The sequence below is a fragment of the Lotus japonicus genome, chromosome 2 (assembly GCF_012489685.1).
Source record: "Lotus japonicus ecotype B-129 chromosome 2, LjGifu_v1.2".
NCBI classification, from domain to species: Eukaryota; Viridiplantae; Streptophyta; class Magnoliopsida; order Fabales; family Fabaceae; genus Lotus; species Lotus japonicus.
Window position 1 is genome coordinate 76,262,577 of NC_080042.1, and position 13,404 is coordinate 76,275,980.

A 13,404-nucleotide genomic window follows, 5' to 3' on the forward strand; every position below is an offset into this window, starting at 1 on the left:
CGATTATCAAATATTCTATGGGTGGTGATTGGTGTATACTGATTTTCGTAGGCACTTTTAACACTTGCAGTTTGTGACGGTTTTTTATCGCTACAAATTACAGAGAATGAAGTGTAAATGAATATCTAAATATAGCCTAAATCATTGTAGTCAAAACTTCTAATATTAAAGTGTGACTTTAAAAGAGTGTGTTACTAGCGCTTCTCTGGAACCAAAAGAACCGTCCACATCTATTACATCCTTTCTTGGCGTTACAGCCAATAAGCAAGGGAGTTTAGAACAAAAATGGAGGCTATAGTACAGAAGCAAGACCAAATTTCAAAACTACAATATTAATGAAAGGAACCTGAAAGATATAAAAACCAGAATACAAAAGTTTGGAGAACATTGCAAGGTTTAACAATCAGAGAAGAGAATTTCCGGCATATTAACTAACATTTGAATTGGCACAGTGGAACAGTCCAAATTTGGAAACTGCAGCGGTTTGATATCTCAAAATTGGTTGTATTTGCCGGCCAAAATCTGCTTTTGTACTCTACAATAAGTTGTCTATTGCTCATGTTTGTCTCGAGTAAAAGAGGCATTGGTTTTATTCACCATGGCCTAGATTCCGAGAGCTGATTTATCCAATTAACTAAAAGGAAACTACTGCATAGTAAAACTGACCAAAATGCAATGCCTTCAATGCAGGATGCAATTCAAAGGTGTATTGGAACTCTTTCTCTTTTTTCTTTCCTCCAATTTTTCAGATGGAAGACAGATTAGGAACTAAGTAATGTCAGAATAGTAAAAAAAAAGTTCAATTTGGATCCATTACTAGAAGAATTCATCTTTCATTTAGTATATAGTATGATATCATTAAGCATTTCACCTCTCTGCTGTAAATTATAGGCTATTATCAAATTATTAGCTAGAAGAGCCTAAAGGCTCAAAACAAAGTCTTACACTAATACATTTTAGAAGCTTTCACAGTTAAACCATAGGATGAGAGGATATGAATTAATAAAATCCAGCACCCATGTAATTTAAACTTGGGAAAACTTCAGAAATCATATCATCAATGTTTCTATCAATAACATTTACTCTTTCGTATCATCCAAATTTCCAATAATAAGAAAGTTCGTGAAAAAACAAATAATGTAGTAAGAATAACAAAATGATACATATGCTTCTATCTAATCACCTTTACTTAAAATGGAAACAAAACTTCAATGCTTTCTTATTCTTCTTTACAACTACCGTATACAAACAGATTGCATGCTTTAAATCCTTATTGGCAACTTCCCCTGTTTTGCAACTCATCCAAGTTAAATCACCTTATTCTTCATATCCTTCACAGTAAAGGAGGGGATAACTGCTGCTCAAACTTATAATGCATACAGGTTCTGGATTCCTGCAGGACATAAATATTGTCACTCAAATCTATATTTGCATTCTTTTTTCTATCTTTCTTTTTCGAGTTAGTCCTTGACAGTTGACACCTTTGCAACTCCGTACTAGCAGATATGTACAAATTCTGTTAGATTGAACTGGACTCCACAGGTAATGGTGGAACAAGCAACTTGAGTTCCTCAAGCCTAGTTGAAAAAATACTGAGAATTCAGAACCTCTCGAAGATCGAAGTCTCCCCGCTCTGGTAAGGGAGGAAAGTTCAACTTGGGAAAAGACTTCTGAAAGCTCTCCAACAACTGTAAAGTCAGAACGAATTGTTCATCACCAAACATGGAAGTCTTACAGCCCTATTACCATTATAAAAATAAGCAGAACAAAAACTTCAAACAGATCATGCACCCAAAAATTACTTGATTAAACAGTCAGCTCCATATGAATATGTCCATAATTCAGTTCATCGCTCTGGAATCTCAAGAAATATGAAAATGAGTTACAGGATTTAGTGGCAATGTAAGCCTTGTCCAACATCTTTTTCAGTGTGTAATATGTACAAATTCACATAGTAAACAAAACCATGGAAGAATTAATAAATATAAGTTTAGTTGCATTTTTGAGTGTGGTTATCTTACTTTTTTCGAGTCGATCAAATCCCTCTGTTTTAAAAATTAACATGCCGACAATTTTCTTCCATCTAGAATCTTCAAATACTCATTTCTATCCAAAAATTTGGGGAACTATGACGAACTTGGGATGTGAAATAATTTTAGATGTTAAGGAGTCAGAATTTAGAGAAATTGATAAATTTGAAGGATTTGGAAAGATGTGAAATTATTGGGATTTGAAGAGGGAAATGAAAATTAATGTTTTTTGTAGTGAGTTTTGAGTGAAAAAAATGTTTTAAATGATTTTATTTGTGAAGATTTTGAATAAATAATGAGCATTTAAGAATTTTAACTGAAATGAAAGTGATAGAGAGACTTAATTATAACAACTGAAAAAATAGAGGTGTTAAAGTCACTAAAAAATTATCAGGAGACCAAAATCACAATTAGCTATTGTAATAAGACAAAAAGCATAATTAAACCTGAAATATATTTACAAGGCAATCCAACCTAAGAATCAACCATTTAAACAAGTTTCAAACAAAATGGATGCCACAAAACAGCTTCAAGAATATAGACTATCTAGTTTTAAGGTATGTTGTCAACAACTTAAAGGAACTTTACCATTTCTTTATGAATCATTTTAAAGCTAATTGCCACAAAACTACTTCATAATCCCATAAAATAAGGAAAAAGTAAAATCCAAAAAGGGAATTTATCTAAATCTAAGAAGTTGGTGTAATTGGAAATACTTACATTTTCCAGTATTGGAGCCTCATAGAGTTCAACAAACTTTTCCCTTAGTATCCTGTTCATTTCATCAACATCACATGCATGTGTCCAATATGAATCATGTACCCCTGCAATTCAGAAATGGTTTACAAAATAAAACTCATGATCAAAAGATAATATTGATTTACATAAACAAGGACACACAACATATATGTACAATTGCAGATACATGACTCAATAGACAATATGTGTGTCATATGAACCAGTATGCACCTGCAAAATCCAGTCCTGCTTTTTTACAAGCGACTGCAGTCATCATCATGTGAGAACCGTCAAGAGAGTGAACAAAGTTTGGGGGGAAAGCAGTACTCTGCCTTTTAACTAAGACCTGTAATATGCAGTGGAAAAATGAGTTAATTAGTTTAAAATGAAATGATGTTCAATAGTTGATGCAATATAGCAAATGCAACGAAATAATGTCCTACTAGTATCCAAAAAGAACACCAGTGTGGTGCTGGGAATATATTACAAGTTTGTACTATTTTCAAAACAGTTTTTTTTTTATTACATTATAATAGGAATAGAAGTAGGGTTGAGAGAAGTAGAAAGAGAGAATTCTGAATTATAATCTTCTGAAAGAATTCAATGATACTGTGTACATGAGACTTGTTTATATACAAGCTACTGATGAACTGAAATACAACAGAAGTTCGTTACGGTTGTAACTAACTCAACAGAACTAGCTATCACTAACAGACTCTATGACTAACATGAAGTGAAATACACTGAATCAATACAATCCTTTAAAACATTACAAAAACAAACAATATTTGTTTTGGTTGGGTAACCATTTTTTATTACTGTTTTGTATACTTGTTCTCCAAAAATCACTTCTAGATTAGAAAATTGAAAACACATTTTAATTGTTTTTGTTTTGTTTAACTTGCTGTAATGGATTCTCTCCTCTAACTAATAACTGCCATCAACCCCATAGCTACCACTGCTACTGCCACTACCACTGTTGCTAACACCATGCCCACCACCATCACTCACCCTGAAGTTTTGTCCTCAAGCTTATATGTATACACAACAGGCATGAATAGTCAAACTCAGATACCAAAACATGAACCAGTTTAAACAACTATATCATTCAATTATAACTACAACGCATTACGAAGTGTACACACAAGTGTACGTAAATGGGAGGTCAAGTTTGAATAACCCAAAAGTACCTTGTCAGTCTCCCGTCGCAATGACAATACCTGAAGGGAAGTTTTTATCTGCATAAAACCAATTTAGCATATTAATGAGTAATGACAGAAACTTGTCCATTGCTTCAGCTTGTTTTAATTGTAGAAATACAATTTTGAAGCATCAAAGATGAACAAGGAAAAATTAGGCTGCAGCTGTTGAGAATATTACAATAGATCTTCCTATTTGTCTGTAAGGTTGTACCGCAGGAAGCCCAATGGGAGTGGTCCACCGCACTGGTTCGTTAGTTGAAGCTATCACCTATTCCATGTTCAATTCAACCATTATAACACAGTATCAACAACAGATTTCGTACCGAGTGACCAAAGCATAATCAACATTACAATTTACATCAAGTAAAGCGTGGGAACATAGTAGAGTAGCTATTATGTACATTAGGAATCATTTTTAATTACTTCATTTAATCCCTAAAATAAAGGGCTCCAGGTAGTATTGAAGTATAATAAATTCAAATGGCTGAGGGCTAATCTCACAAACATTCAAATTAATCCAAAATTAGTTTTTCAAATCGATTCAAGAAGGTCATATCATATGTAAATATGAAAGCACGCGCCCGCACACTAAGATATCAATAAATCATCACCTGATGAAGTTTCTTTTACTATATGACTACTAATTTAGCTTGTGCAATACATTATCTTATGCCCCCTAGTTTTCTTTTTTCTCTCAATTTACTCTCTTTCGTAGAATTTATTTCTTGAAAGCAAAATGTAACTGGAAATGAAGAAAACCATTTCAGGAAAATCGCAAATTAAGATTAATCTGGAATTTAAATAGATATCATCAACCACAAAGAAATATACAAGAATCATGATAAGAAGTTTTAATTGGTGCAGAAAGTCACACATTAGCCTACAATAATATTTTCGAGCATAAGGTGTGATTTAACGCTGTATATAATTAAACCAGTCACTGTTCTTTCAAGTAGTGCAAAGTAAATGTAAAATGTGAGATACCTTTGCACAATCAGCAAGCCAACTCATGATACTTCTTGCAGCCTCAAACATCTCTTCTAAGGCAGTAAGAGTGGTCTATAAAGCAGTGAAAATCAGTAAAAAACACAAGTACAGATTAGGAAAATGTGCATATGCATCACCAGCAAATCAACTTCTCTTACTTTTGCTGCATAGCAAGAAGCAGAAAACAGCTCTGAGTCATCCTCGATAGCACAGCGCTCCTTTAGCCTCCTCTTGATCTGATCACGGGCCCCGACATAAGTCACACCATAGACTGACGTCATCACTGTCTGCTTCACCAATTTGCGATCTACCTGACAGTGCCAATTATGACAATATCATTTAGTTGATTTAAGATTGAGCTGGGACATATGTGTGAGCAACAATCACAGTTCATACACGACTCACACCATACAAGTTGCCAATCTTGTAGTCATATGTCTATGAGTTCCTTTCCTCCCATTCCCTTTTCAAATTATCAATAGCAAATAGTGGTGTTAATCACGGATGCGGGAAATAGAGGAAAGTAAAGTGTCCGCTATGTCAAGCCCTCAGAGCGGAAAATAGCAGATAGCGGTGAGCCCTTAGAGCGCTACGCTATAGCACTGCGATATCCGCTATTTGACAATACTGATAGCAAAAGATCTTTACACAAACATATTTAGAAACTTCAGAATTAAAGATACCTGGTTGAGCAGAAGTCTAGCACGCAATGCATTTGAATTAGTTTCGGGATCTTTCTCTGCATCTTTTCTCATGATTTCAAGCACTCTACATCATAAGACCAAATATATTGAAAAAGTTGACCTTGAACAATTATAAGCTATCGTAAGTCCTAACAAATAAAGTGCTGCCAAACAGCGCAAGAAAAAAGATATAAATCTGGAGACAAATGAAAAAATTATTAGTACTCATATCTGGATTTTACTTTAAAGATCTTCATTGTGCTGAGTGACAATATGGTCATAAAGATCGCTCCTGGGAATAAGGATTAAAATATAATAGCATATGCAACTGACTTTAAGACAGAAAATGTTAAAGAAAAGTGACACCATGTAGTGGCTTTTACTAAAGTTTTAAGCATGTCAATCCTTGTTTCCGTAAAGATCAGTAAGACAAGGCAGCAAAAGTCACTTACTTCCTATTGTTGGTTTTATAATTCAAGCAATATCCAGAGGCACGTAGATCCACGATAATTACCTCGAAGCAATTCCTGAGTAAACATCTGCAGGCCGGTCTCCACGAACAAGATTGACTGCAGCAGCTCCCAACTTCACAAAACAAAGTACAGAAGCAATTAAACTAAATAATGATAAGGCATAATTTAGAGGGGCAAAAAATGAGGGGAAAAAATAAGAATCACACCAGTTGGGAGAAAGCAACAAATATGTAAAATTTAAGGAGTTCGAGTTATAATACATACACAACTCCACCCCTTTTCCACCTTCATTTTCTATCTATTTCTCTCTCCTTTATCAATCAAATCACCTATCCCATCTTTATTTTCTCTCTCCTTTCTTCCTATCTCTCTCTTCTTTCACCTCTCCACACCTCAAAAGTGATGTAAAGATATAATTATTCAAAATTTAAGTAATCTTTAAAAGCTCTCCATTCAACAACAATGGAACACCAACAAGAAATTAAAACTCACATACAAGGACATACAGAGGAGCTTCTAGAACCAGTTCCATATTGAATTTGTTTTATCACACAAAATAATGTTTGAAATAAACATATATCAAACTCCTTAGATTGAATAACACAAAAAAAGAAAAAACCAAGACTTGAAAAAGGACAGCGAAAAAACAGGAAAAAGTGTTGATGGGTGTACCTTATCCCTCCCGAGGGCTGCATAGTGTTGTAACCCATTGCACGAACCATCCTAGCAACGAGACAAAACAAAGTGAGTCTATGAAAAAAACAAGAAATTGAAATCAGCAAAGGAATAATGAAGCATTAGTTACACTCAGCAGCCTCTCAACTTTATCAACATACATGATTATAATCAGGAGGAAACCGTATATATGCAAGAGATGACACAACATCTGCCGTCTTCTATGAAGAAAGTAAAGTCACTGTGAATTTATAAATTGAATACCACTAAATTCTGTTAAGCCAAGCTTTTAGTGAGATGCTCAGGATATGGCTTGGGTTGAGTAAAAAATGGAATGAGTTTTTTTCCTTCTTTTAATTAGAATGCAAATCAGATAGTACTATACATTCCCAAATCACTATTTGTGAAATCTTGACAATAGGTACCATATGGACAGGCACATGTGAAATGGTAGTCTCAGGAGTGGGGCTTCTCAATGCTTCAGAGAGATTGATGCATGCTGCCAAGCACTGAAGAGGATCCTCGGCTTCCAACCACCAGCGCCTTCCTTCAAGGGGCCTGTCTGCAGAATCAAATACATCATCCAGGTGGTTCTCAGTAAATGCTACTCGGCTCTCATAACATAGCTTGTCCACACCACCAGCATACAAATTTGCCAGATGAATTTTCAGCCAGCGCAATCCTGACTTTCCTAGAGGGCGTCCCTCTGCAAATTCAAGTATGCCTCGACATAAATCAGAACCAAGGTGGTTCAGATATGGATGCATGGGATAAGCACGCCCTCGAAAATCAACATTGTGGGGATAGTAGAAGCCTTTTTCTTCCTTCATCTTCCGTGCAACCTATTGCAAATAGAAATCTGTAAGGAAAAGCATTTGATATAACTCATTGTTTAAACCTACTGCAAGCTTATTACCGCTAGTTTAAGTTCTATTTCACATCGTTGTGAATGCCTTTCATTGTTCTCCTTCATGATAGTTTTGACTTGCCTTTTCCATTTTCGGATTTCTTCTTCATCTTCTGTGTTTGGTTCCTCAGGAAGGGGAACCTTTAAGATATAAAGAAAAGTGAACCAAAAAGCAAAAGAATGAATAAGTATTATCAAAATGGAAAACGACATCAAAAGAGTTAAGATTATTATACACACACACACACATATAGGGGCCATCTAGCAAGAGCGTGAAAGGTGAGAGTAAGTTAATATTGATCAGATAACCATATATGGACTGTTTTAGTGAAATTTAATCTTGACCGAGCATTTATGTTATATGGTCACAATTGATCCCTCTCATGAGCATGCTCTCACCTAATATTCTCTCTCCCTCTCTCTCTGACCCTCTCTACACGCATACATTCAGCGATACACGTATTAGTGTTACATAGTTCAAAGTAACGATCGGTATGTAGTACATACATGTATCATGTATGAGACTTTTCTCACTAAACAGTATGCAAGGGTATACTTAAGTCGATTTCTATTTTAAACTGAAATTTGCTTGGCATTGGATCCGTAAGCCTAAACTTTACATATAGTACTATGAAAGTGCACAGGTCAAACCAGCTGATTCAACGTTTCACGATCCTGCTCCTGATTGCGTCCAAACACCCCCAAATTTCACTCCAATGCTTCGAATCTCCCATCCATTTTCTTGTTCACCATCTACACCATGCAATGCACCACTACCACAGGCTCCCGAAGAAGCTCTGATACCAATTGATAGGAATGAAGGAAGAATTTAGGGAATTTTATTAGAAAGAACCCTAATTATCAATTAGGAATCAGAGTAAGAGAATTCAATTGTTGAGTGTTCGAGAGACTCAACTCTCTCCCAGAAGTAAACTACAGTTCTCACTAACTCACTTCTGGTACCCTTCCCCTTTATTTATACTAATACCTACAATCAGCAACAGCTGTCAAACCCACCCACTTGACTAAGCTCTGCTAGTTCTCCCCTTTTTCCTATAGTAAACCTTTCACTACAATAGCTAAGTTTAGCAAAATATGAGAAGTCACATAAATAAAATTGGCAAAAAAGTTGATTCAGTGCTCACATCATCACGATCGACCAGGTCAGCAAGCCGTCCTCCACTAGTCCATATCTGGCTAATCACATCAAGCAACCTTTGGTTTATCCTCCATTTGGTATTGCCTAGACTATCCAGGGCCTAAATACAAAACAATATTATCATTAATTTCAACAAATAAAGACTACAGATTAGGAACTGATCTAAAGTCTAAACATGCACATACACCAATGAAAAGCTCCAACCTCAAAAATAGGTTCCAGTTGATTATAGGGAGCCCTTTTAACTGCTTCACATTGCTGCTTTGCTCCATGGGTTCTCATAACATAAGATGGTAGAAACAAGTATGCGCCTTTGTCGTATCTACCAAAAAATTGTGGAGTTTGCAATAAAAATGGCAGAATTAGTTGGCTGTCAAAATTTAAACTGTAGGTCAATACAAATTCCATCAAATACACTCATCAAAACATTGAACGAGCAAAGTATGAGGTATTGTGCTGTTCAAATTTCATCTTATGATTCATGAGTAGCTAAGGAAGTTATTAGCTATATTCAAGTTCAAACTATGAAGCACAGACTCTGACACAAACACCAGACAACACGACATGGACACAGCAACACAGGCTAACATCCAAAAAGTAGGACATTGGGACACCGCTATATACATACATACAAATACATATATATATATGCATATATATATATATATATATATATATATATATAAATATTTGTAAAGAAAACATAAAACAACTTGTTATGCCCTGTGTCAATGAGCTTAAAATAAACTAAGACTCATCTTACAAATTAAGCACTATGTCTCAAAAAGAAAGAGCTAATCTATCTAACGGTTTTCACCTCCTTCTTGATCATCATCATTGAAAAAAATAGACTCTAGCTCTAAGTCATCAAATGATAAGTTAGCAACTTGAAGAATTCCGCTATATACATACATACAAATACATCTATATATATATATATATATATATATATATATGCATATATATATATAAATATTTGTAAAGAAAACATAAAACAACTTGTTATGCCCTGTGTCAATGAGCTTAAAATAAACTAAGACTCATCTTACAAATTAAGCACTATGTCTCAAAAAGAAAGAGCTAATCTATCTAACGGTTTTCACCTCCTTCTTGATCATCATCATTGAAAAAAATAGACTCTAGCTCTAAGTCATCAAATGATAAGTTAGCAACTTGAAGAATTCCACTCTCATCAAGTGATCCAAACTCATCTCCAGCTATATCTCACATGTTAATTTAAAATACAATTGATATTTTATTGTTTGACTTAAAAAATATATATATATATATAAATGTCCCACAAATTGTCCAGTCAACAAGAGGTGTAAGCTTGAAGTGTACAAGACGGGAAAAAAAATTAGTTGCTCAGATACCGCAAAAAGGTGTCTGACACATATCGTCTGGGTGTCGGTGTTCAACATCATGAGTCATGACACTCCTTTGGAGACAGGTATTCGTGCTTCATAGAGTCCAAATAACTAAGTTAACAAGGAAAAATTCCCAAGGAGCTTTAAAGCAACTTGAAAAAAGATATAAGTTTACAAGTATATGCAGTACCTTGTCCAGTTATTAGGTGGCACCAACATTGGCAAGTATGGGATGACCATGTTTTTGGCCTGTTAGTGTAATCATAGTTTGATGTTAGAGACAGTCTCAGTAATTTATACATACACAAGAAATATGTTGCAGTGCATTAAAATCCACAACAACATGTCTATCCCGTTCAAAGAACTGTGGACATAAATTCAAGTATAACAAATTAAATACTCTAGAGATGAAGAAAATCACTTACAGACTTTTCTAACCCTTTCGTCACCAAAGGGTCACATTCAATGATACCATATCTCCTAATGTCCTTCCTAATGAAGCAAAAAACATGCAAAGAAAGAGAACAACAAAAACTGTAAAAAGATATTATTAACTATGGAAGCGCAACAATAACAGAGATGCTATGAATCTCACTGTGAATCAGCCATAGCTGTTTTAAAAGTATGCTTAAATGCAGGGCGTATATCTGGTGGAGAACCTCCCAATTGACTGACAGGTGATTGTATGTAGGCTGTTTCTATTAATAGTTGCATCACGCGGCAGCCAACCTGTAATGTGCAATAGTCACATTGTAACATCGTAAGAATAAATTTTCCCTTCCATTCACAGGTACAAACATAAGTACATGACAGACCTTTGCTCTAGCTTCTTGTCCCCAAGGCTTCCAATCATCTAATCCCTTAATTATTCCCATCACTTGTTGCATCTTCTGCTGTTTTATCAAACTAGAAACTTTTTTGTGAACCTTATTCTTCTGTTTAACCTTTTCCTCTTTCTCTTTCTCATCAGAAAGTTTACCATTTTCTATGGCTGCATGATAAAATTCACCATCAGGCTCTTCAGTGGTTGTTCCATTCTTCTTCCTTTTCTTCTTTGTCATCCCCATATATCTGTATATTCTTGCCTGATCCACATACAATGATAGAAATTCAATTAATGAACACTTGAATACTGTAAATTTGTGATAGTGAGCTCTAACTTGAACTCAAAGCTGAACTCGCCACATCATTCACAAAGTACTAATTTCAAGTGGTTGTAACTTGTAACACTACATTGACTTTTACCGTCACCAGAGCATCAGCATTCATGTGGCATGAAGAAAGCACGAAGTATAACTATGCAAGATGATTGGAATCATCCATATAAATTAGCTTAACCTACTAAATTATATCAATCAGAAAAAAGGCTTTCAAAGTTCATCCACTCCAGTCAGGTGAGCCAGAAATACACATTTTATCACCAAACCACATGATATAACCAAGGAAAAAAGCAATAAATTACTATAGTTAAAGTATAGAACTGATTTCACATATTTTAGTTAAAGTATCAAATTTATTCATCTCTGACCAACTTCAATTCTCGTGCGAGTCGTGTCACAAGCTTCAACAAATGAAAAAGAAGTGTATTCCTAATGTTCCAAGTACAATACCTCATTTTCAATGGCTTCCCCTATTTGAAGTGCAGCATGAATCACTCGAGCACAGCCTATCCCATTATGATTGGTCATCAACAATCCCATCAACTTATGCATTGTAATCACAGCCATCTTGTCTGCAGGCAAATCGTTAAAATAAGGAGCATGTGTCATCTTCCGATGACTTTTCTTGCAAACCTCCTGCTCCGCGACAATGGCACTCTTTAGAGGCTCAAACCAACCAAGGAACAGAGACTTCATGTAAGGCAAATTAGGCACAAGCTTCTGCTCACATATATCCTCCAGCAACTCTTGATATTCTTTTGCAGCCTCTTCCCATGCCTCTGTCTCCATCTTCACCTGCCTCTTCCTAAGCATTGTGTCCTTGTATTTGGCCTTCCGGTCCAATAGAGGCTTTCCCTTCACTTCCTTCTTCACCATTTGCTTCACTTCATTGGCACCACCAGAACAGTCCTCTTCAGTATCCGACGACGACACAATAGCTTCTGCAACGCTTGCGTAGCCTCTAGCTAGCTTCAAACTCGAATTTAAACCAAAAGGGTATTCGAAAAGAGAGAAATTTGATCGACCCAGTTCGTTAATCGATGTAAAGACCCCAACTTGGGCAGAACCAGAAACTGGGCATGTCGATTGATTCCGGGGTTGCAGTATTTTCTCGAGAAAATTCGAGTGCTGAGAAAATCTAGTTGAAGGGGAATAAGAGGGTAACTTGAAGTTCCTTTGAAAAGTTCGTTTGGCTAAGTGCGCCCACATTGCTGGATGGAGGGAGTAGTTGTGATTCAGAATGGAGCATTTGAGGTTGTAGTAGATGAAAGATGCAGAGAGGTCATGAATGGGAAGATTTTCCCGAGAAAATTTCAATGCAGAAGGAATCAGAGGGAAAGTGCAAGAGAAGAAGAAGAAGAAGAGAGGAATGAGTGTCTGCTGTGCTGCCTCTCTTTTGATAATTAAACCTACGTGCTAGTCCTTAATATTTTTTTTATTACAATTTATCCAAATTAGTTCAAGGATAAAACATGACATGCTTTAAAAAAAAAACATGACATGAATAATAATAATAATAATAATGGAAACAACCGTTCTGAGAAAAAATGTAGTGATTTTATTTGAATGTTAAAATGTATTTCCCCTCATTCGAGATTCTATGTTTTTATTGTGTTGATTGCGAATATTAGGGACTTGCTTCATTGGCAGTGGGAAAGTTCAATTGCTTCATACTCTTAGAGAGGATAATGCATGTGCGGATAATTTGAGAGTGGCTAAAGCTTAACATACTTCCGATTTTCTTTTGGTCCAAAATCTCTCGAATGAGTTTGGTCCTCATCTCTTGACAAATGTTGTAAAATTTAGTTTCACACAGGATTTTTTTTTTAAGAACAACACATAGGGTTAGTTGCATTTTATGTCTCGTTTTTTTCTTTGCTTGGTGTCTTGTTCTCGTGTCAAAATATATATATATATATATATATATTTAACAATAATTAAATTTATCAACCCTAAAAGAAGTCAACATTAATTAAACCTTAAGAAAAATTGACATTTTTTAGGCAATTGTATTCGTAATATT

The 13,404-nt window shown here is 35.3% G+C and overlaps 1 protein-coding gene across 1 annotated transcript; it reads right to left on the reverse strand.

The window, feature by feature from the left end:
• Positions 1-1,140: 1,140 nt before the first annotated feature.
• LOC130739688 (DNA-directed RNA polymerase 1B, mitochondrial-like) lies at positions 1,141-12,785 on the reverse strand. The gene is made up of 19 exons (XM_057592063.1): positions 11,832-12,785; positions 11,037-11,306; positions 10,817-10,950; positions 10,647-10,713; positions 10,412-10,470; positions 9,059-9,176; positions 8,841-8,954; positions 7,705-7,836; positions 7,214-7,630; positions 6,786-6,836; positions 6,155-6,225; positions 5,641-5,725; positions 5,116-5,268; positions 4,955-5,029; positions 4,149-4,238; positions 3,959-4,006; positions 3,000-3,114; positions 2,751-2,854; positions 1,141-1,688 (listed from the first exon to the last, which is right to left on the reverse strand). Exons 1-19 carry the CDS (start codon positions 12,588-12,590, stop codon positions 1,578-1,580), a joined length of 2,973 nt encoding a protein of 990 aa, XP_057448046.1. The 5' UTR covers positions 12,591-12,785; the 3' UTR covers positions 1,141-1,577.
• Between the last annotated feature and the right edge of the window lie 619 nt (positions 12,786-13,404).

Bases quoted from the DNA above. Each gene is read 5' to 3' on its own strand.
- LOC130739688 (XM_057592063.1), bottom strand. From the start codon at position 12,590: ATGTGGGCGCACTTAGCCAAACGAACTTTTCAAAGGAACTTCAAGTTA. The intron at 6,226-6,785 runs GTACACCCATCA...TGTTTTGTGAAG, and splicing joins CAGCCCTCGGGAGGGATAAG to TTGGGAGCTGCTGCAGTCAA. The intron at 2,855-2,999 runs GTGCATACTGGT...TCTGAATTGCAG, and splicing joins AGCAGGACTGGATTTTGCAG to GGGTACATGATTCATATTGG.